This window comes from Phycodurus eques, chromosome 22, assembly GCF_024500275.1.
Source record: "Phycodurus eques isolate BA_2022a chromosome 22, UOR_Pequ_1.1, whole genome shotgun sequence".
NCBI classification, from domain to species: Eukaryota; Metazoa; Chordata; class Actinopteri; order Syngnathiformes; family Syngnathidae; genus Phycodurus; species Phycodurus eques.
The window spans coordinates 2,445,694-2,469,097 of NC_084546.1; the positions used below are offsets into that span (position 1 = coordinate 2,445,694).

Below are 23,404 nucleotides of genomic sequence, written 5' to 3' on the forward strand. Positions count from 1 at the left end.
TCGTAAGTAGGTCAGGTTCGGTGGTCTAATTCTCAAGCTGGCCCCGCGTCATGCGGTCCAAGCCTTGAGCGAGTTCAAGGTCACGTCTCCGTCGGACGTGAAATTGAAAATAGAAGGCGCTTGTGAGAAAACAGAAGGTGTCTTCTAAAAGAGTCCAGACCTCCTGCCTGGAAGCCCGAGCCGTGTTATCTGTGCCCCGGGGAAGAATGTGAGCCCGGGGGTCTAACAGGGCTCCGGCTGCTGCGGCCGGGCCCGATAAGACCTTTCCTTGTTTTTTTGTTTTTTTTATCTGCGCCCCGGGGAAGCCGACAGCCGGGAGAAGACGGTGCAGAAGGCCACAACGTCAGGAAAAGAAAGGTGCCGCTGTTGTGCTCGTTTACGCAAAACGGAGGCAACGAGAAGACGTTTTCCTGAAAGCCACGTCCGGGACGCAAGTCTCCTTCGAGGCTTAACGGGAAGCAGACGCCTCGAGCGTCAACATTTCCATTTCATCGCGTAATGAAGACACCAGAACACTTTTGTACTGCGAGGAACTGCAAGGGAGAACTCCGCTAATCCGGCCCGGCCCGGTACAAACGGCCTTCAAAAGAATCCGGAGCGGTCATCTTTCACATCGTTTTCTCGGAGTTGAAAGATTGGTTTCATAATCATGTCCTCGAAATTTTGTAGGGTTCTTCTCGTGTGGAGCATTAAAATACATTTAATAATGTCAGAAAGACACCAGAAGGCAGTAGTGCAACTGCTAGAAACTGGAACCACTTAACTAGTACACACACACACACACACACACACACACACACACACACACACACACACACACACACACATATATATATATATATATATATATATATATATATATATATATATATATATATATATATATATATATATATATATATATATATGTGTTCTTTTTCTGTGAGTAAACAGACAAGGTTGCGTGTAAATGTTTTCTTGTATTTTTATTATCAAAATAAGGGTCTACAAAGGTGCAGTGATGTATCCCTCCTCGCGGGGGTCGGGGTGGGGGGCAATGCCGAAGCTCGCGTGGCAGAACCTCCGCCATCTTGCGTGCTTGCCCGTCCACAGGGAAATAAACCAAAATGGCTCCTCGCGACCGGAAAAACCCAGTAAAATATACAAGAAAATGTGCCCATTGAAAATGGACTTTTTTTTTTTTTTTTTTTTTTAAACAGCGTTTCAATAGCAGACCCCCTGATGTGATTGTAACGTCACGAGTGGACGAACGCGCGTGGGGGGGGGAGGGGCTACGTGTCGGTCGCCATTTTCCGACGTAAAAGTTCGGATACTTTCCTTGACCGGATCTTTCTCCTCCCAAAAGTCCAAAAACAACAGAAAAAATAAAAGTCGGCCATTTTGACTACAAAACAAGCGTCCGACTCAAAACGTCCCGAGAGAAAAAACATAAATAAAGCTGTTAAAAGTGGCGTTACTGTACAGCACGGGAGGGCGGGGGCATCCGGGAACGCCCTCTCTCCGCCCCGTCGGCGTTCCCCCGACCAAAATGCCACCTGAGGAGCACAAAGACAACAGACACAAAACATCAAAAACATGCAATTTTTCAAAACAAATATTGAATGCAATCATAACATGGTTATTGGCGTTTGCCACTCGGGCGGTAACGCTTCGACTCGCCCCAGCATCGCGCCGATTTAAGACAAATCGCCGTCGCCGTTGCTCACCCGGCGCGGGAAGCGAAGCTCGCATCCGCGGCCATCAGAAGAGGCCGCAGTCTTTCAGGTTGTTCTTGATGATGACGTCGGTGACGGCGTCGAAGACAAACTGCACGTTCTTGGTGTCGGTGGCGCAGGTGAAGTGCGTGTAGATCTCCTTGGTGTCCTTGCGCTTGTTCAGGTCCTCGAACTGACACTGGATGTAGGCCGCCGCCTCCTCGTACGTGTTGGAGCCTGCGGCAGAGAGTCCACGTCGCAAGCAATTCAATGCAACTTTTTGTCTTGGCAAAACAAGTCTTTGTTCTTGGAAAGATGGGGATTTTTTTTTCTGGAAGAATAAGACTACTGTGACAGTGACTCTTCCTAAAATAAATAAATAAAATAAAAAATCTCATTTTTATGACATTTCAGGGTATTTCATTCTTGCAATATTCAAACTTCATTTTCATTAAATTGCAACATTTTTCTCCAATTATTCTGACTTCATCCTGACATTCTGAACATTTTCCCTGTAAAATGACAGCATTTTTTGAATATTCCGCATTTATTTGTGTCTTTTTTTTTTTTTTTTTTTAAATGTCCCAGTTTCTCTCGAAAAACCACGGCTTTATTCTCACGACGACTATTTTTTTTTTCCTCTCGAGAATATGACTGCTATCGTAACATTTAGACTTTCTTTTTCTGTCTCGGCAAAAGACAAGCTTCCCGCTTTTAACAGACCTGCATATTCCGGGTAGCAGATGGTGAGCGGACTCTTCTTGATCTTCTCCTCAAACAGGTCCTTCTTGTTGAGGAAGAGGATAATGGACGTGTCGGTGAACCACTTGTTGTTGCAGATGCTGTCGAAGAGCTTCATGCTCTCGTGCATTCGGTTCTGAGGGGGAGGCGGAAACCGTTCACGCGATGTTTCTTTTCTTTGAAAGAGTCGATAGCCGAAGGTCGGAACCGCGCACGCACCATCTCCTCGTCCTCGGCCAGCACCAGGTCGTAGTCGCTGAGCGCCACGCAGAAGATGATGGCAGTCACGCCCTCGAAGCAGTGGATCCACTTTTTGCGCTCCGACCGCTGACCGCCCACGTCGAACATCCTGGCAAGCGAGACGACACCGCGGTATTAAAAAAACAACAATAAATAAATACAGAAATATGCCAAAGGGATAGCGGGGCGCTAAAGGGCCAAGGCTGGACATGTGAGCCAATCAGAAACCGGAAGAAAGTCACGTCGGAAAAAGGCGCAGGCAATTAAACTGTTAGGAGGAGGTTAAAAGTTAAGAAAACGATATTACTAAATACGTCTTATACAATCTTCAAGACACTTTAGAAAAAAACAATATAAAAAAAATAAAGTTACTAATTTCTAAATTTGCCTGTATATATTTATTTTAGTCTTATTTGGCATAGCTCCATGAGGCAAATTTTTTTTTAAACACTAATATACATACATATATTTTATTAAAAAAATTCAAATATATTGAAATATTATTATTATTAGTTGTTTTTTTTTTGACACGCGAACGTGGCAACCACAGCGACATCACGGCCTGACTACTTCCTGCCTACGTCCGTTAATAGCACGCAAGTGAGTCATGGCAAACTTGCTTAATTGTGTCAGCAGCTGGAGGCAGACACACAAACAGACACACTACTCATAAAAACACACAAACGGGGGATTTTGCAAAGGAGCCAATGAGTCACACACAGGAAGACGAGCCAACGAATTGTCCCGAAAGATGCTCGCTCACTTGAAGTGCAAATCTTTGAAGGTGAAGTGCGTCTCCACGATGCCGGTGGTCTTGACGCGGGTCCTCAGCACGTCCTGCTGCGTGGGGATGTACGCGCCTTGCGATATCCGCTCCAGGTCGTTCAGGTAGCTGCCGGGACAAAGCGGCCGTTTTGCTAACGCGCTAGAAAAGAAACCTTTTTTTTTTTTTTTTTTTTTTTTTAAATGGCACAAAAAAAAAAACAACTGATTTTTATACAATGAAATGTATTTGTTTTATTTTATTCATAAAATAGATTTATTTCTATATTTAAATACTTTATTCATTTGTTACCCTTTTACAAAAAATCCAATATAAAAGACTTCAATCAATAATTAGAGAACATGTTTATATGAATATATTTAAGTGGTAGGCTTATGCAGTCAAATATAGAATAAAAAATAAAATATATTTTTATACTAAAAGAAATTGTGTACATTTGACATATTTGATTTTTAAAGTGTATTTGTTTTTTCTTATTTTGTACTCTCTCGCAGCTCCTTCATTAAAGACAAAAAAAAAATATATATTTCATTTTTAAACTGTGTTTTTTTTTATTTTGGTGATGGCACCAAACTAAAATGTTTTACTTTTTATTTGACGTTTCATTTTCTGTGATGCCACCCTAAAAAAAACAATGTAATTGTTCATTTTAGATACTTTATTTCCGTTTTTGTGATGTAAAATATTTGCTGTGAAAATAAAATGACCTACAATATATTTATTTGTCTTTGAGTTAAAATCTATTTTAATTTGATCTTAAAATAGAAACTGAACATTAGATTTGTATTTTTTTCATATAGGCATATTTTCACGGTCGCTATTTGGTACCTTTCGGCGGCGGCACGTTAAAAACAAACAACCCAGTGAGTGCGGCTCATGACGTCAACGTGGATTGCGCAACAATGGTGCTAATGAGCGCAGGAAGACGACGACGACGACGACGACGGGAAAAGCAAAGCGCGTGTGCGTTCGTGCGCACGGGGCGCTTGCGCAACGTCGCCTGAAGGAATTCTCGCTCGGTGATAAGCCTCGCATTGTTGCCGTGCCGTTTTTTTCCCCCAGAAGTGACTGCCGTCATTAGCCGCTCCTAACAACAACAACAATAATAATAATAGAAAAATGGTCTACGTTGTTATTTGACTTCTATTGCTTGCATTTATGCTTTGCCTCACCTGTAAATACCGACTTTACTTTGTTAAATTCGTTTTTCTTGAAATACTTTTCATAGATTGATAACGTTTGTCTTAAAAATCCAATTCTATTTTTGCTAAATTACAAACACGTTCTTGTGACACATGAATGTTTCGACAGCATTTTTCTCTTCAAGTTCTCGGAATATTCTGAATGCATTTTCCTGAAAGGACGACATTTTTCTCGACACAATTGGACAATGTTTGTGAAATGTGTTTTTCTACAATTTTGGTTGAATGCAATATTTACGGTGGCTTGCAAAATGACATTTTTCTCCAAATGTTTGCATGGAATGATGCATTCGAATATTCGTTGACCTTTCTCTCAGCTGACGCCAGCCTGTTTGCGTAGCACGCCCCCATAAACCGCGGGTGCATTTGTTTGTACGTTTGCGCATTGCGACTCACTACGCGGCCGAGTCGTTGAGCTGGTACTCGCGGGAGCGTCCGAAGCAGGCCTGGACGCCGCCGTCCCGCCACAGCCGCTTGATGACGCCGGCCAGCTCGGCGGTCATGAAGCCCTCCTCGGCCGAGCCCGCCAGCGCGAACAGCTGCCGCGCGTCGTCCTGCGAGGGCACAGGAGACGGGAGAACGTCGAGCGGGCTTCTGCCGGCCGTCCGCCTGTGCGTCTACGTAAGAGAAATGCGAAAGGTGCCGGAAAGCGACGTACGGCTCTGGCGGCGTCGCCAAAGTCGATCTTGAGGCGGCCCATGGCTCTGATGATGGCGATGATGGACTGGATGGTGTTGCTGTAGACCACCGCCTTGTACTGTTTGCACTCCTCTTCCGAGTAGCCCGCCTCGTGGATGATCCTGGTGGGTGAGCCGGTGGAGGGAGGAAGGAAAGGGAAAAAAAAAAAAAAAATAAAAAATAAAGTCAGCCCGGGCCTGAGAAAAGCATTTCCCCTCAAATGTATTCATTTGACTTTTTCTGTTTTTAGTTCTAGATTAATATTTGTAATTGCTGGATGCATTCATATTTATTTGTATTATTGAACAAAAGGCATTCACTGATTTTCAATTTTTTTTTGCACATTTATTTACAAGCATGATGCGGTGCCGTTTGACACGGGAGCAAACCAAAAACAACGGCTGGAGCTCCCCCCCCCCCCCCCCCCAAAGTCTTTTCTGAATGCATCTTTTGAAATGCGTCACATGCAAGACGTCATATTTCCGTGCCGGCGCGAAAGCGACTCACTTCATCTGCTTGACGATGGTGCTCTTGCCCGACTCGCCGGCACCTGCGGAAGAGGGACACGCGTCACGGCTTCATTTCACATTCAATAATTCAACAGGCCTCCCCGGCTCGCTTTCGCTCGGCGGGGTTGTAATGAACCCTCGCGTGGCCGCAAAACGACACGGCGGCGGCGAGTGATGTTCGGAGGCTGTGAGACGGCGGCGAACAAAGCCGGAGCGTTTGCCGCGTCGCTCGGCGTCCACCCGACAGGAAAATGACTGTCATATTTGAAATGGATTGTTGTAAAAATGGCATTTCCTCTTATACAATTACATTATTTGCCCAACTGTGATCGACGGTCTCCTTCTTTAGACTGCGAACCCGCTCCAAACGAACAAACAGCGCCTCTGCTGGTGAAAGCCAAGTACTTCCCTACTATTCATCGCAGCTGTATGGCCCAATTACTGACTAACTACCGTCGTTTAAATTCTATTTTGAGTGTTAATCTTATTGAAAGAAAAAGCTCTGGATGACCAATCTGTTGCTTTAGTGCCAATTTGGCGAAGAACTGTTCCACATTCTACATTTTTAATGCTTTGCTTCTCACCTTACATTTTGTTTTTGTGGCTTTCTCCCGGCGTCACTTCACACCGGCAGCAACCCGACGAGGCCCGCCGGCGTTACCCGGTTACCGCATTGGACGGGATCCCGACTCGGCATCTATCGTAACGAAAACAACGGTGCCGCGAATTCCCAGCGAACAGAACAAAGAATTCCACGTGACGTGATGAAAATATTTACCCGCCTTCGCCGCAAACCTGACCTGACACGCCGGGGCAAGCTGCGTCTCCCCCCTCCCGAGCACTTGAGGAATGTGCTCAAATATATACGCCCGTTGCCCTAAAACTGAAAAAATGGAGGACTAAGCTGCCTATTGATCTCGGATTTCATTTCGATCATGTCCTGGTAACCCACATGGTGCATGTGTGTGCTTGTGTGTGTGTGTGTGTGTGTGTGTGTATGTCAACATTTGTCCAAGCATGGAAAAGTTCCTCACCTCAGGTCTCTGTTTACAAGCATAACAGTGTTGCCTCTGTGTGTAAATAATGTTTCAAAACATAATCAGCACAAGTACATCATCATACGGACATATAATCATGCCAGAATTGCGGTTATGTGGCTTTTAACGGATTGTAATTTCCCAGAATTGTCTTTGCCGTAAACCTGGCACGAGATCTAACGTTTTAAACGCTATTGTTACCAAAGCTATAGCTCTTATTGTTTTGGAGTGTTTCGTGTTGTTAAATGACTAATTTGGGCGCGTTGGCAGTGCAGCTGACATTTCTGAGGGCATTTAAAGGCCACAAATCATTTCCCAGATGTGATGGTTGAATAGTTCCCAGGCCATTAACATTCAATACACGTCGAGTCATGCTGACTTGATGTTTAAAAACTAACACAATTATGTAGTTGAACTGGGAGTTTTTACACGTAATATTGCGTTTTGGCATTTTTTTTTTTTTAAATAATATAAATGTTGCGTTCACGTACCAAAGTTATGAGTGGAAGTTGGGGGTGACAGAGCACAAAAGTAGCCGGGAAAAACGCCCCTCGACGCGGACGTTTGAGCTGGGCGTCGACCACCAGCAGCAACAGCGACCCTCCGCCCCGTGGCTAGCTAGCACCAGCCCCCCCCACCCCCCCCGCCAATACTTACCGAGCAGCAGCAGCTTGACCTCGCGGGCCGCCTTCTCGCCGTCGTCCCTCAGGTTCCTGTCGATCATTTTGCTCCGCTCCACCGCCGCCTTGTCCTCCGTGCTCAGCGTGCAGCCCATCCTCGACCGGCTAAAATGGCTTCACTGGACCCGCATGAAACGGTTAAAATGATCTCCCAACTCTGCCAGCTCACACACGCCCTTTTTTTCCCAAAAAAAAAAAACAACCGAAAAAAAATTTCAATAAAATAAATCGCACAGTCGATGTGTTGGAGGCGGAAGTTGTACTTTTCTACCGTTCACAGCGCCGAGGTGGCGGGCAGGTCGTAGCCGAGATGGGCGCTAATTTGACGGGCTGGCAAATCCTCGGTGGTGCCTCTCCCTCTCGACCCTCGGCTCCATCCGTGGCGGCGGCGGCAGTTGAAATGCGTGCGGGAGGAGGAGCCAACGAACACCGCACGGCGGACGACGAGGCACACTTCCGGCGTCTTCCGGCACAATGCAAGTTAACCGCGGCGTACTAAACAGTTCCACGCGCTATGAAAACGGATTATGTCACGTGCTGATAAATATCTTGTCAAGATAGCTTACTTTAGCTCAAGCGTTTAAGATCAAAATGCGTATTTAGTTTGCTTTTATTTTGAAGGTGGACGCTTCAACTTAACGGAAAACGGTTTAAACCTGCCAACCTGTAACTTTACTAATAAGCAATTAACAATGACCATAATATTTATAAATTGACTAGAATAATAATAATGGATAATAATCATTCATTTATTTTTTTAATCGCATATTTTCCGTATACACGGATTTTTCTTAGATGTTTATTTGCTGTCGTGACAAACAAACACATATTAGAGCACTCAGCACATTATTTTCATATGAATGTGCAATACTGCGATTATGTGGGAACAAAGCCTGCAAGCAAACAAAGCCCCCCCACCCTACGACAGGCCCCCAAGCCTGCTCGTTCATCCGTTCATTAGTCATTGTTTGTGGTTTAAATAATTCAGCCGCTGGGACAAAGTCAAGCGCAAGCCTCCACAGTCAAGAGCGTGTCCAAAGGTTGGTGGTGTGCCAACAATTCCCAGAAGCACAAAAACTACTGGATGCTTTTTTTCTTGTGACGGCATGCCGAAAGAAAGTTGTGGCGCAAAAGAACATCTTCATTTTTCGTTGATATTTCTATTAACAAAAAAAAAAAAACCGAGTTGATCAGAAGATGTATATGAAACGGTCTTCAAGGACCCATTCCAGAATTGAACAGGATATCGGCCTTTGGGCCAATTCCGAATTTCCAGGGATAGCTTTGTCACACTCCAATTAGGAAAATGGCCGACATGACAATCGTTCGGAAACAGGTATACTAGACACATGCACTAAATACTGACTGAATAACTCGTACCGATGAAACCCAGCAGGAGGTTGAAGGGAACAGGCCAAACAAAAAAGAAAACAGTCCCTGACGCTGCCCTCCAGTGGTGGCAAGAGAGCCTACATGCCCATTTGTCAAATCCTGGCACCGAGTGCCATCCACCTCCAAAATCGACGTCACTCTGTGGAGCTCATCAAACTGAAATTGCACTTGCAGATAAGCCACAATCTGACAAACACTAAACCGACACGCGCCATGAAATAAAGCAAAGTTGACGAGTGGATTTTTTTCCTTCCTGGCATCAAAGCAGGAGGGACTCTTAAGGAGGATTTGAAGGCGACATCCTGCATGCGCGGAATGTTTACCCAATGTGATGTGAGTTGTTCAAGTCTTCGCCTGGAAATCGCTCGTCAACCTTTCGACCTGTTATCACCTGCTTAGATACCGTCAGCTGATACCCGCCTCCCGCCTGCCCGACCCTCACCGTATACAAGTATCGTTCCGGCCAAAGTGCGCACCCTCTACCTGGCATCGGCCGCTCCGACGCTGCAGCCTACGACGGGCGGCGCATACAAAAGACAGAGACGGCGCAAACGCACAAGTCGGGCGCACGCGGAGAGAGATGGGCTGCTGTAACAGAAGGTGCGGGCTCATCGCCGGAGCCGTCATCGGGGCGGCGACGGCCCTGCTGGGAGGCATCCTGATCCCGGTCGGGAACGGTCTCATCAAGGACACCGTCTTGCAGGTAACGTGCGGCCGTCGGGGGGAAACAGATCTGGCTCCCGGGGAATTGTTTGTGTCGGACGTTTCGGCAAGGCGCTGACAAAACTGCGAGCGACCGTCTGCGCATCAGTCTGGTTAAAAATAGTCTCATCTGTCGGGGCGTGTGCGGGGATCTAGAAAGCCGTCATCGCTCCCGGGACGCCGGCGTACGAGAACTGGTTGTCCCCGGGGGGAGCGGTCTACAGACAGTTCTGGTTCTTCGATGTGCAAAACGCCAGGGAGGTGATAGAGAAAGGTGTCGCGCCGGTGGTCGTGGAGAAGGGACCTTACACCTACTTGTAAGGTTTGATTCCCCTCGCCGACTACCTTTTCTTATTTTTGACCTCTTATGCACTGACTGCCAAACTCTCTCAGGACCAGATACTTGCCCAAAGCGCACATCACCTTCAACCCCAACGACACCGTCTCCTACCTGCTCCCGCAAGGCGCCGTCTTTGAGCCGTCCTTGTCGGCGGGACCGGAACAGGACAACGTCACCTCTCTGAACTTGGCCGTGGCGGTGAGTGAGAGCCGCGCAGCTGTGGCGTGATAAATTACCACGACAGCGGCGAACAGTCAGCTGTAACCCCCGTAGAGTCCGAACCTAACTCGATTCATCATCCCTATCCTGCAGAAAGGATAGACTCCAGAAGATAACACCTCCCTGCTTAACCAGAGCCTAACCCGAAGCCGATCAAGCATCCCTCAAACTATTCTTTATCGACGTTAACCCGAACTTGAAAAATCAGCCAAACACCTTCTAGAATGTAAACCCGACTCGAAAACTCAATTGTCACCCTTACCCGAACTAACCTGAACCGTAATGCTAAAACAAAACAAACAAACAAACAAACAAAAAGGCTCTGGCACATTGCGCGGCCAGTGAGCGTTGCATAATTCTTGGCAGCCAATAATGTTGATAAGAGTTTTAATTTGGAGTGTCAGCATGCCTGATGCTAATCGTATCGGTAACACTCATAAAAGGTGCGTTTATCGCCTTTGCGTCTCATCCAAAGGCAAAATGCGAACGCGTACACGTTTTTGTGCGTATCAGGGGGCGTACTCGATGATTCCCAAAGGTCTGCATCCCCTCCTGGAGACCATGATCAAGGGCAGCAAGTCATCCTTGTTTCAGCACCGCAGCGTCAGGGAGCTGCTGTGGGGGTACAAGGACCCCATGTTGAAATCCACCGTGGGCCTTTTTGCACCGGTGAGTCGCACGCGACACTCCATCCACTCCACATGACGACAGGATTTATCGAAAGGCTTCGCGAACGCCACTATTCTTTCGGTGTATTTTCGACTCGTTTTTTTGTCTTTTTTTTTTTTTTGTCAAATAGTGTAAGATATATCTTTTTCAGCGAATATTTTTTGTACTGTATCCATTTTTGTTGTTAAATAGTTTGGCATATTGATATTATTTAAAAAAAATCCTCTGATATCATTGTCTAATATTTGCATATTTTACATCTAGTTTTTGTACATAAGATATTGCTTTTGTGTAGTTTTCATCTCACCTTTCTCCTCCCCCCCCCCCCCCCGAAAATATTATATATTTCTTGTATTTTTCTGCTCCTTTTTTTGCCAAATATTTTCGTTAACTATTTCTGTAGCTTTTTTGGGGCTAATATTATTTTCCAATATTTCCGTATTTGGGTATCTTTCTCGACTGAGCGTGCGTACCTACTGTTTTGCCTCACCAATCCCTGACGTATTTTTTGCTGGCTGTAATGCCGGGATGAAATATTGATCCCTCCCCCCCAGTACAACGGCACTTTTGACGGCTACTACAACATCTACAGCGGCAAGGGCGACATCAGCCAAGTGGGCATGATCGACAAGTGGCGAGGATCCAGGTGAGTGAGGACAAAATCGACAAGACCACGATAACAAGTCTCCAAGGAACTTCCGGTTCTTCTTCTTCTTTTTTTTTTTTTTTTTTTTTTTTTTAAAGGAGTCTGAGCTTCTGGGACGACAAGTACTGTAACATGATCAACGGGACAGGTGAGGGTCTTGGGGTTAAAAAGAAAAAGAAAAACAAGCTTTGTCAGCTTTTTAACTGGGCTGAACGTCCTTTTTCCAGATGGTTCTAACTTTGCTCCCTTTGTGGACGCAACAAAGCCCCTCTTCTTCTTTTCCTCGGACATCTGCAGGTGAGTTAAGTCTCTCGGCAACTATCTCCACGACCACTAGAGGTCGCTCAGGTCTCCTGTGCGTCCCGCAGGTCGGTGTCAGCCAGCTGCGAGCGGTCCACGGTCCTGAAGGAGATCCCGGTGTACCGTTTCGCACTCCTGGCGTCCACCCTCGCCTCGCCGGCGGACAACCCCGACAACCACTGTTACTGCCGGGATCCCAAGACCACCAAGAACTGCACCATAGCGGGAGTGCTGGACATCAGCTCCTGTCAAGACGGTCAGTCGGGAAGGTCAGGGGAGTTTTCTTTCGCCAGGTTCTCATCCGTTCGGTTTTTCTTCGCAGGACAACCCATCTACATCTCCTTGCCGCACTTCCTTTATGGTAGTCCGTCCCTGCAGGAGGCCATAAGGGGGCTCGACCCCAACGAGGAGCATCATAAGACCTACCTGGATGTGGAACCTGTAAGACCTCTCCTTGTATTGCCATCTTCATTTACAGAAAAAGTTGGGACTAAACCGTAAAGATACAAAAGCCTTTTTCACATTGTGTCCAAGCTGACTCTTTGCCGTTGCACTCGTCTGTGTGAAAGGTTTTTCTCCCGACCTACATGTCATTGAAAGCTGGTAACAGGGTGTAAAAGATTGACAATAGAATTCTTCCGTTCCAGCTGAGCTGAAAACAATAGTCACTGAATGAATGACACTCGCTGGGCTTGATTTTGTGGAAACGGGCGTTAACCTAATTAAAAGGTACTTGTATGTTCTAGGTCCCCCCCAGTGACTTGCTATCGTACCTCGAAAGACACAGTCGGCGGACGATCAAGTCTGGCTCGGCTTTGTTTGAAAGGCACAGTTGAAGAAATGCTGGTTTCGTCTTTTCGTGCGCTAATTTTGTGGAAAACCCGAGCCCCTTTCTCACTGTGCATCAAAGTTGGATTTTTCATCTGTCGCTGGCCCGTGTGAAAGGGGATGAAGGAGACTCCATTTTTGATACGCTACGTAACACCAGATGCAGGACCTGACGGTTATCCTGGTTCTGCGGGAAAGGCACAACGATTAAACACCGGTTTTGCTTCTGAGGAGCCAATTTTGCAGAAACCCTGTGTGAAAGGGGCAACCGATACCCAATTTGTACCTTGAGGGTTAAAAGAGTGCCTTGTGTGCATCTTCTTTCTACCAGATAACAGGAATTACCCTCGGGTTTGCGAAGAGAATCCAGGTGAACATGATGTACGGACCCTCCAACGTCATCACGTAAGTCACATTTTGGTGAATTTTGTAAACAAATACGACGCAGCTCAGCCTCTGGCGTCCCTGATACCCGTTCTTGTCGCGGCTACAGCTAACGAGCGACGCTTTGTTTGTGTGTAGGGTGCTGAAGAAAGTCAACGAGAGCACAATTTTCCCTCTGGTCTGGATGAACGAGGTAAGACTGCCACCTTTGTACGCAACCCTTTTGGCATTTTCCTGACACTTCCGACATTCCGGTCTCAGACGGCGGAACTGGACGACGAGTCTGCGGGTCTGCTCAAGGTGGAGCTGGTGGACCGGATCAAGATGCTAGACGTGGTCCAGAAAGTCCTGCTGGGCTCGGGCCTGGCCGTCTTCGCCCTCTGCCTGCTCCTGTACACCGCCGTCAGGTGCAGCGACGACAAGTCGCAGTCCGTCTGATGCTGCTAGTTTGATACGGCCTTATTATTTATAATGTCCCCTTTCCCTTTGATATTCATACTGTGATTTTTGTAAACTTGACTGAAGTCGTGTCACTTTAATTCAAACAATCAGGGATTTTGGGCCTTCTTTAAATAAGCTATTTCAAGGCTACATGACGTGCTACGTGCTAATTCTCTTGATTTGTGTTTATTATGCTTTGTGGCTTCAAAGGAATAAAAGTACATCTTAATTCCTTTTTACTGTAAATCAAGGGTATTATTATGCCGTGGTTATGACCAGGATGCGGGTTTATTGAGCCAAAGTGCTTTGAGAAAAGAGAGAGAGAGAGAGAGAGAGAGAGAGAGAAAAAAAAAAAAGATTTCTTTGAGTGGTCCTGTGCGAATTGCACGACAGAATGCCGACTCAGCAAAGTGTCAAACGCCAGATTTATGGCCACGCCACGACGTGACCCGAAAGGATACAAATGTGGATTCATATTCAAATGGGAGACGTTTATATTGTACAGTAGCACTCAAAATGTCACTGAGGAAACTAAAGCTAGGTCGCACTAGCTTAGGTGCAACAAACGCCACCAGAAATCCCACCCTAATGGCATAAACGACAAATAAAGGTCACGGTTGCGTGTGCGCGAAAAGACGCACAATAATTTTAATGTAAAGGGAGAGGTTTTCATGCCCGATGCTAACGCCCATAAACTAGCGCGGAGCTAATGGAACTACAGCCAAGGCCAGTGGTGGAAATCCTAATTCATCAAGCAAATATGCCAGCCTAATTAATGTTAACGGATTAAAGATGCGCTACGGTGCCGTTAGCATATTAGCTTAGCTTGAGGCTCTCAGAAACACAATCTCACCTAAACACATTCATTCAGGCCATCGGTTCCACCAATAAATAGAAGGAGGACGCTTTCGTCAGGCTTGAAACGTAACGCTTTTAGCCGCTTTCTTTATCGACATGAATTGATGGTCTGCAAAAAAATAAAATTAAAAATTAAAACAGTCAAATGAAGGATCTGCGAATTGCAGGTCCAGTCGTATTTACACAGAGAAAGCGCGTATTCACATTAAATAAGATAACACGTAAACTTTATCTACATGACGTATTCACAACCCAACGGGCATTTTCTGCTTTCGTGCGGATGAAAGCGCAATTGAAAAGAGGGCGCGACCTCAGTGGTTCTCAAACTGGGGTCCTCGGACCCACTGGGAGTCCGTTAAATAATTTGCAATAAATTAATATGTTGCATCACTTAAAAAAGTGAGTACCCAAATTCTGGGGGACTGGATAATTACCCCTCCTTACTTTAACCTTTGGCCAATTAAAAAAATGTGTTATGATTGTGATGCATCATCGCATAAATCTCAAATCGGTGCATGAATGAAGCTTAAAAAGTCGCATGATTACCTGAATAAAGTCCTCATTTTTAAAAAAGAATATTGTGCTATATTTTCAGGGAATAAACACATCTATTATGAGAAGATGAATTTTTAAAAGTCACTTCTTAGAATATGACGATTCAAGGACGACTTTTTATCCTGACAAAATACGTCTTTTGTCCTTGGAAATCTTTCTCTCATGGACCCAGAAAGTTCGAGAACCCCCGCACCACTTCATGGGCAAGTCGCTCCATAACAATCCATGCGCATGCGTCACAGAAATAAATATTTGAGAATTTTGGGCCAGGTTGCTAGGCAGACTTGGAAATGCTGATTTGGCACAATTTTGGGGGGAAAGAGTCAAGCATGCATCCGTCTTCTTCCGCCTGTTTCCCCCCTTAAAGTCTGTCCCTTTTATCGCGACACAGAAAAAAAGGATCCAGGCTGATTGTTCCTTTTCGGTTTTGACGGCGGAGCCTTCAGCGGCGGCCGTCTCCCGGCGCGCCGGCCGCCCTGTCATCGAGTTATTCCTCGGAGAGCCGATTCCGCCGGTTGCGGCTCTTCTTGCGATCCAGCAGGGGCTCGAGCTTGGCTAAGTCCCCCCTGAGAGGCCCCGGCGGCGGGTGCGAAACGGTCTTCTGCCGCTCCTGGAGCTCCTTCCTTTCCTTCCTCTCCTTGCAGTACCGCTGCACGGCCAGGCTCTCGGCCGGGCCCGGGGCCTCCGGCCGCGCCGACCACGGCCACGCCGAGCGCCCCCTTGCGGTCGACGCTCCGGCGGCGGCGGCGCTCAGCACCCGCAGGTGGATCTTGGCCACGGTGCGCTTGAAGCCGTTCTCGGTGGTCAGGCAGTAGTAGAGGCCCTGGTCGGACGGCTGGGCCGAGCGGATGAGCAGCCCGTGCTCCGTGGATAGCACGCGCTCGCTCAGCTTCACCTGAGGTTCACACGGACAGCCGGGAGAAGAAGAAAAATCGGTCTTAAAGGAGGACTGCAAATGCAAGCTCGGAGACCGTCGGGAATCCTTCGGATTTTCTCATGCACAGTTAGAGCAGGGTGGTGGTGCAAGAGCGCCGAACAAGGGGCACGCCAGATGAAAAGTGGAATTGCCATCTCGTACAGTATGTACGTTAAATGTTTCGAAGGGGTGCAGCATCCCTGGCTGGGAAATTATTATACTTTGTAGTAACAAACAAAACAAAAAACTATTCTTTAAAATTGTACTTTTGACGAAAAATTCCCCAAAACTTTTTTAAGGGGCTGCATGAGAAAAGTGTCATGGCAATTCAGTATAACAATTTTATATTTCCATTTTCTTGCGCATTTTTTGTTGTTGTACAAAATAATAATAATAATAATAAAATCCTCAAACTTTGAATTTAAACCAGATTTTTCTTAGGGTCGAGTAAATGCGTTAATTTCAAAGGTGCGCACGAGATTAAAAGTGCAGTTGTGGAATTCTTGTGCAAAATATTTCAAGATATTTATTCCAATCCCTTCCCCCAAAATAAACAAATACATACATTGAACTTAAACAAGCAGGTGTGCACCATCTGTCTGGTATATTTGCAACACATTTACCCCCAAAAGTAAAAATTCAATAAATAAATAAATCATCGCAAAAATTGTAATTTTGACTCAAACGTAATTTTTTGAGGGGGTGTGCAAGATGTGTAAGATTTTAAAATGTTACTTATTTACTGTGATAAATTGAGGAATTACACGAAGCCTTGCTTGCTATCAAAGTGAAAAGCGCTCTGCGCTGGGGTCGGCGCTTTGACCTCCACTGACCTCCTTGCGCCTGTCGCCGTCCCTGTGGATGAGCCAGCGGATGGACGCCTGCGGCGGCTTGGGCAGGCACTCCAGGAAGGTGGTGTTGTTCCTCACGCCGTATTGCGTCATCTCCGCCGCGTTCCTGTAGGCTAATGCACAAAAACAAAAACCAAAACAAAAAAGATTCCACCATTAAATTCTGTCAATAATACGACTCAAATTGAATATTTTTCAGACTTTTAATCGTCAACAAAACACGACATTAATCTGGTGATATTAGGACTTTATTACAAGCGCACCAAAGTCAATGCAAGTTACCTTTCAGGTTGAATCCTCTGCACTGAGTGAGAGGATTTCCATGCATCACGTCCTGCCTCCTGCTCCTCCTGTAAAAAGAACAAAGTTCAAGTTGACCTCTCGTGTACGCGGCGGCGCCACGCGCGCCCTCTCGTCTGCGTTACGTCTGCACACACTGAAAACGTCGCGACTGTCAAGTGCGCCTCCAGACGTTCCGCTCGTGTCCCCGCGCGGGCCGCCGACCTATTTTTAGCCGCATTGTCGGCTAGTCGCCAGACGACAAGAAATCGACAAACAATTCTGCCTTCGTAAACACAAAAGTTATCAGAGATTGATTAATAAACAACGTGCTTACTGCTGACGCGTTTGTAATTATGACACCGCTCGTGTAGCTAAATAAGCTCACTACAAATATAGCTGAAACTGCAATAATACACGTATTGGTGTGTGTATATGTATATGATCATTGAATGTCTGATCTGTTTTTTTGTTTTGTTTTTCTCTCTCATCCAAACGTGTATGAAAATATGAAAAGTTGCACGCCTACCGTTTGCCGCTGGGGTAGAAGCGCGAGCAGCTGAGTCCGTCCCAGGCGCAGTAGGGATCTCGGGCCAGGCAGCAGTCGGCGCAGGCCGAACCGTACGCGTGGCAGCGGTGCAGCGACACCTGCGACACGCCCAGCTCCGAGCTCACGTACAGTTGTTGCTGCGAATACAAGACGGGTAACGACACGGGAATTATTGCTGCCGGCTCGGGAGATTTGAGAGGGAAGACAGTGAAACGCGTACTTTTTTGGAGGAGATTCTCAAGTTGGTCACCGGAGCTTGGTTCTGGGGAAACAAACAACAATGAAATGACACGCGCATTGGACGTTTCTATTAGACATTGAGGAAGTGGAAAGACACGCTCTGTGGTTTCAAAGTGGGACAAGCAGCTGCAGGCCAGCCGCACAAGTTCAAGAGCCAAAACTGCAGCAAAAAAAAAAAATAAAATAAAAAAAATAAAAAAATAAGTCATAAAAACATAATTACAAAAATGGAAAGATGGATGGAAGAATTGATTTTTTTTGGAAAGAAAAAGTAATTATTTCAGAAAAAAGTTTTCATGAGAAAAAAAAAAAAATCAATCTTGTGAGGATAAATAATTTTTGGGAGAAAAAGAAAAACCGTAACCTTATGATAACTAAATTCTATATTAAAAAAGGCAATCTTTGTTATGATAATGCACCTTTTCCCCCCCTAAAAAAATACAATTCATTCTTGTCATATTCAGATTTTTGTTCCTGTAATAACAGGACTTTATTTCTTGAAAAAATACAACTTTCATCTCATAATATTAGGATTTTTTTTGAATGAAGACATTTTTCAATATTACAACCTTTTGTTTTGTAATGTTACGCCACTTTTCTTAAAACAAAGAAAAGAAAAAAAGAAATCCAACTGATTACATTTTGTCTCTGAAAAAAATGTAACTATAATATCATAAATGTAGTTTTTTTTTGTTGAATAAATCACTTTCTTCTCACAGTATCATCAAGTTTTAAAACTCCTTCATACACGTGAGCATAAGTGAGCAAAGTATAAGGGAGCCGTTCCCAAATTTCGATCAAAACCATTGCGATGCCTTTCGGGAGGCAACAACAACCAAGTTTCTTTGTGCGTCTTTGGGGAACGTCGACCACGTTGAATTGAGTTTGCAAACAGCGAACATTTCGAGATGAAACAGCGAGCGGCGCGATTTCCCGTCGCCTCGCAACACTCGGCTCTGCACAACATCTCCCGGCCTTCCTCTCGCCTGCCCCTGAACCTCCTCCTCCCTTTCCTTTACTTCTGCCTGCCTGACTGTCTGTCTTTGGGGAAAAAAAAAAAAGAAAAAAAAAGGCAGCAGCAGCGGCGGCAGACCTTAAAGACTTCCAGCTCCTCCAGGATGAGATCTTGATGCAGGGACTGATTGGTGGGCAGGGCGATCACCTTCTGGACGCTTCCTCTGTCTGCGGAAACAAGAGCCGGGTTGCAAAAATGGCCGAGGATGCCCGCCAGCGGCCGATAAGAACAGCGAGCGACCTCGGAAAACAAAAGCGCGCTCACGCGGTCGGGAGCTGGCCGCTCGTCAAGAATCCGGCCTGAAGAAACAAAACCAAACAGCGGCAGGGAAGCTCGTACAAAAGGGCGCCACGAGCCTCGCTTCACATTCCTGCCCGTCAAATATGTTCTTCGAGTCGCCGATAGCAACAACAGGACAGATTTGTATTTTCATTTCACAGGAAAAAAAACACAAACGTTGCGGTTTTTTAAGTCACAATCTTACAAGCTATAAAGTCTAATTTTGTCCTTGAAAAGACCAATTTTTTTTTGTTTTGTTTTAGAAAATCCTTTATAACACTTTTTTGTAAAAACAAATCTTAATCTTACAAGAGAAAAATACGGTACAACTAAGATTACATATATTATTAATTTTTCACCCTAGAAAAATGCGACTAATCTCAATATATACCAAATTTAAATTCACCTCCCTCCCAAAGAAATCGACTTTAATCTGGTGATATTGTGAAATGTAATTATTGAATCATACAACTTTCATCTTGGAATATTACAATTTGAAGAAAAAAATAAAATAAAAAATAGGCCTTCAATGTCAGAATCGTATGACTTCTGATTCTTGAATAAATGACTTTAATCTTGCAATATTCACACTTTAAATCGTTGACAAAATACGATTAATCTCAAAATATTCCGATTTTTAATCACCCAAAAATATACTTTCATCTGACAATTTTCCAACTAATAACAGTTGAAAAAATATGACACATGCCTGAAAGTTGTACAACGAGGGTGCAAGCTGCTAATTCCTACCGGTTCCCAGGAAGAGGACTTGGTAATTTCCGTCGGCAGCCGCCACCTGGTCCACCGCCGCCGCCGTGTATCTGTAGTCGGCGCCGGTTCGGACCACCAGAGGTTTCCTGCCCGCCGGGTAGATGGGGTTGAACATGACCGGGTGGTTGCGCACGAAGTTGACCACGTCGTCCGGGAACTCTTTGGTGGTGTGGATGTCCGGAGTGAAGGCTCCACCGGGGCACTGGAGAGCGGGGAAACCTTTCACTAAACTCACATTTTGACCAAGATCCAAACAACTGTTTGTTTTTAAAGTGGTCTCGTGAGAATTTCATCGGAAATTGTACAAAAATGGTTGCTTTATTCCATAAAACGGGTTTTTTTCCCCCCGCTAAAGCTCCATCCAAAACTCGAAAATCCTACTAAATGTTGAGTTGCATGCACAAAGCGCTGCAACGATCGACAGAGGAAAACGCTTCTTAAATCTGTGAGCTGACCGTTCCGGGCCTGGGGAACGGGATGCGTCCCTGGAAGGCCACCCACTGGAAGTTGGGCCCGTCTCGGTGCGCGAAGGGCCCGTTGAAGACGGTGAGGATGTCGGCCATGTTGTACACGCACACCGCTGAGCCTTTGAAGACCGAACTGTAAAACAAACAAACAAAAAAACAACAACAAAAAGGAGCAGGTCACGCCAGGATTCTGCAGCGAGGGAACGTGTTTACCTTTAATTCCGAGCTTCGGAGCACGGCGGGAGATCAGAAGCACATTTAGCCAATAACGAGGACATCTAGCGTGGCGACTCGATTAGACGTGAAAACACGCGGATCAGGTGACGCGCCCCTGACGATTGGCCACGCTGAAACACGAGCCCAGCTCGGACAGAAGCAATCAAAACCGCACCGGCCGAGCAAAAAATTGGATGTCAATATGCTACGATAGAAGTGAATATATTCAATGTGATTGTACGCACGTTTAGTCATCCCCAGAATACCATTGTTTTTGTCGAAATTAGGACGCTGAAAATTCGCTGAAATGATCGCAAAACTAGATTTAGGAAGCACTGTCAATAAACAATAATGTGTTGATATTAAAAAGTAGCTTTGTGCGCGAGTGTCGTCTTCTACCTTGTGGACGTGAAGACTCCGAACACCAGCAAGCCTTTGGGATGCTCGCTTTCCAGCAAAAACACACTTTCTGCAGGGAGGAAAACACAAAGGCGTCTTCCTCATTGTTGCCAAAAATCTGCACGAGTCCGCGCCAGCGTGACGCGTGTGCGCTTTTCAAGAAGACGCAAGATGTTTCGAGCAGCAACAGACAAACTGGTACGGCAGACGTTAAGTACAGTATTCCAACAACCAGGCAAACAGAATAAAAAGTTCAATGATTTAACAAAACTACCAAACTAATTGAAAAAATGATCAAGTATTTACAAAGTATGAAAACGAGAATGCTTCAAATAATCGACAAAAAATATGGGGGGAAAAAAACCAATGAAAATGCAAAAACTAAATGCAGTGAAAACAATTCTAAACAAAATACTATTCAAATATAAAGTGAAATGTATAAATTAAAAAACAGTACAAATAATGCGGACACATTTTTTTGTTATAAAAAGCATGAAAATTGAAATAAATATACAAAACAAAAAGATCAAATTTATGGAATTTGAATATTTGAATAAAATGTAGTGTATAAAATAAAATGCCTTGAAAAATGAAAAAAATGTGTATAAGAAAAGGAAAATAAAATGTTGAAAATTATAATCAAAATGTTTACGTAGACAAGACAAAAAAAGAAAGAAAAAAGAGAAATATTTTTTGATAATTAAAAAAACATGTATCAAATAAAAAATATACATGGAATAAATGAAATGAATTTAAAAAACGCTTAGAAACAAAAATATGGAATAGAAAATAAATAACATTTCTAAAGTTATTAACCTAATATTTATGCGGACAACACTAATATAAAAATCTAAATGAATAAATAAAATGTCTAAAATACAAATATTTAAATAATAAAATTACGTGTATCAAATAAAGAAAAGTGTATGAAATACAAAACATCCTTAACGTCAATACAAAACATTTCCTAATGGCATAGTAGCCTAAGTCATATGTGAAAAATTTTGGAAATAACATTGTTTTGGAAACAGTAATTTAAAAATGACTTAGGCTATCGAAAAAACATGTATAAACTAAATTATTGTGTATTGTGTATTTTAATTTGACCCCGTCCGACTCACCGAGCTCGTCAAAGTGCGTCTCGGTGCCGTCCTCCTCCAGAACGGAGCACACCATCCTCGCCTTGAGGAAGGTGGTCCACTTGTTGACCAGACTCCGCTGCCCTCCGATGTCGCTCTGGAAGGGAGCGAGAAGAAGAAGTGTTTCGTCCGATACAATTCCTACGAAACTCTCAACGGCGCCACTTACTGGACAGATGCGTGCCACCATGGTGTGGATGTTCCTGGTGTTGCCGCTGTTGTCTGTCAGCCTCTCGCGGAAGAAGAAGTACAGTTTGGCGTCGTCCGGGTCCGACCCGTCCGGGATCAGGTGAGCGTCCACGAAGATGGGCTCTGATTCGAAGAACGCAGCGGATAAATAAATAAATTGACTTTGTGCGGATGCAAGGCGTCCCGCCTGGTGTACCGCTGAGCCACTTGGAATTGTGCTGGTCGGTGCGCACGGCGTTCCTCTTGGTCAGGCTGCGGAAGATGGCCGCGTCCGTGCCCATGAAGTCGATGTACATGGCGGAGAACAGCTCTTGATCTGAAAAGACAAAAACATTGACGATATTTAATTTTATTATTAAATATAAACAAATATAGAAAAATAAAATGTATACAATAAATTACTAAGAAGAAAATATTCATGCGCATGGACAAAATAAAATGAAAAAAGGGAATTAAAAAAAATTAAAAACAAATTCGAAAACATTCATTAAATTGAAATTGGGTATCAGTGATCATGATAAGATTATTAAAAAAATATTGTTCAAGCCACAAAAATAAAATGTATAAAATAATTTACAAACATACATAGAAATGCACAACATGAACTAACAAATATAAATATATAATATGCCATTAAAAATATAATAAGTGAATTACAAAATACAATAATAAAATCAAATGAAATAAAAAAAATGATGTAAAACTGCTAAAATATCTTTTAAAATTACAATTCAAATAAATTGGACAATCAATTAAATCTGAATTATTATGCTTTCATCTTTATTTGTAAAAAAAAATGCATACTCATAATATATTCTAAAAAGTATTTTTAAAAATTGCAACAACTAAATAAAAAATAAAAACGAGATTGGAATGAACGGATATTTGAGAGCAAATAGTGTGTTGTGGGGGTGGCGACCTACTGAGCATGAGGGACACCGTGTTGACCCGCGGGTTGAAGGAGCACCTCCCTTTTCCCGACTCAGACCTTGAGTCAATGTGAAATATTTGTTCCTGTTGCAAAGAGGTCAAGGAGGAGACAATAAATATCACACAAATGACTGGTGAAGCCACCTTTTTTTTTTTTTGTCTTGAAACAAATCTGCAGAACAAATCTAATCTTCGCTTTGAGCCCCCAAATCCTCCTCGTGCGGCCTGGGAAAGGCGACGGCTTGGTTGCCACGGTAACAAGCC

General features: G+C 44.4%; 3 protein-coding genes across 6 annotated transcripts in view; 1 reads left to right on the forward strand and 2 right to left on the reverse strand.

Annotated features, from left to right (window-relative positions):
• Window positions 1-939: 939 nt before the first annotated feature.
• Window positions 940-7,974, reverse strand: gnai1 (guanine nucleotide binding protein (G protein), alpha inhibiting activity polypeptide 1). 2 transcript variants are annotated; one of them, XM_061667202.1, is made up of 10 exons: window positions 7,837-7,974; window positions 7,543-7,741; window positions 5,847-5,889; window positions 5,320-5,461; window positions 5,058-5,215; window positions 3,439-3,567; window positions 2,655-2,784; window positions 2,418-2,571; window positions 1,707-1,931; window positions 940-1,535 (listed from the first exon to the last, which is right to left on the reverse strand). In XM_061667202.1, exons 2-9 carry the CDS (start codon window positions 7,658-7,660, stop codon window positions 1,741-1,743), a joined length of 1,065 nt encoding a protein of 354 aa, XP_061523186.1. In that variant the 5' UTR covers window positions 7,661-7,741; window positions 7,837-7,974; the 3' UTR covers window positions 940-1,535; window positions 1,707-1,740. The 2 variants fall into 2 exon arrangements, with proteins under 2 accessions (XP_061523186.1, XP_061523188.1); XM_061667204.1 differs by having other exon boundaries at window positions 7,829-7,974.
• Window positions 7,975-9,115: 1,141 nt separating this feature from the next.
• cd36 (CD36 molecule (thrombospondin receptor)) lies at window positions 9,116-13,647 on the forward strand. 2 transcript variants are annotated; one of them, XM_061667196.1, is made up of 12 exons: window positions 9,116-9,660; window positions 9,816-9,976; window positions 10,053-10,197; window positions 10,732-10,887; window positions 11,442-11,533; window positions 11,632-11,681; window positions 11,761-11,830; window positions 11,902-12,089; window positions 12,156-12,274; window positions 12,993-13,066; window positions 13,184-13,238; window positions 13,307-13,647. In XM_061667196.1, the coding sequence occupies exons 1-12, from the start codon at window positions 9,538-9,540 to the stop codon at window positions 13,481-13,483; spliced, it is 1,410 nt and encodes a 469-aa protein (XP_061523180.1). In that variant the 5' UTR covers window positions 9,116-9,537; the 3' UTR covers window positions 13,484-13,647. The 2 variants fall into 2 exon arrangements, with proteins under 2 accessions (XP_061523180.1, XP_061523179.1); XM_061667195.1 differs by having other exon boundaries at window positions 11,902-12,274.
• A 255-nt stretch (window positions 13,648-13,902) lies between these two features.
• Window positions 13,903-23,404, reverse strand: part of sema3c (sema domain, immunoglobulin domain (Ig), short basic domain, secreted, (semaphorin) 3C) — a 31,390-nt gene continuing 21,888 nt past the window's right edge. For both annotated transcript variants that reach the window (XM_061667186.1, XM_061667184.1), the window contains 13 exons: window positions 23,134-23,224; window positions 22,407-22,526; window positions 22,191-22,333; window positions 22,004-22,118; window positions 20,883-20,952; window positions 20,256-20,400; window positions 19,780-20,002; window positions 18,829-18,917; window positions 17,716-17,757; window positions 17,475-17,632; window positions 16,949-17,016; window positions 16,649-16,779; window positions 13,903-15,794 (listed from right to left, as the gene is read on the reverse strand). In XM_061667186.1, the coding sequence (XP_061523170.1) occupies window positions 15,387-15,794; window positions 16,649-16,779; window positions 16,949-17,016; window positions 17,475-17,632; window positions 17,716-17,757; window positions 18,829-18,917; window positions 19,780-20,002; window positions 20,256-20,400; window positions 20,883-20,952; window positions 22,004-22,118; window positions 22,191-22,333; window positions 22,407-22,526; window positions 23,134-23,224 (1,803 nt within the window). In that variant the 3' untranslated portion in view covers window positions 13,903-15,386. The remainder of the gene's footprint in view (window positions 15,795-16,648; window positions 16,780-16,948; window positions 17,017-17,474; window positions 17,633-17,715; window positions 17,758-18,828; window positions 18,918-19,779; window positions 20,003-20,255; window positions 20,401-20,882; window positions 20,953-22,003; window positions 22,119-22,190; window positions 22,334-22,406; window positions 22,527-23,133; window positions 23,225-23,404) is intronic.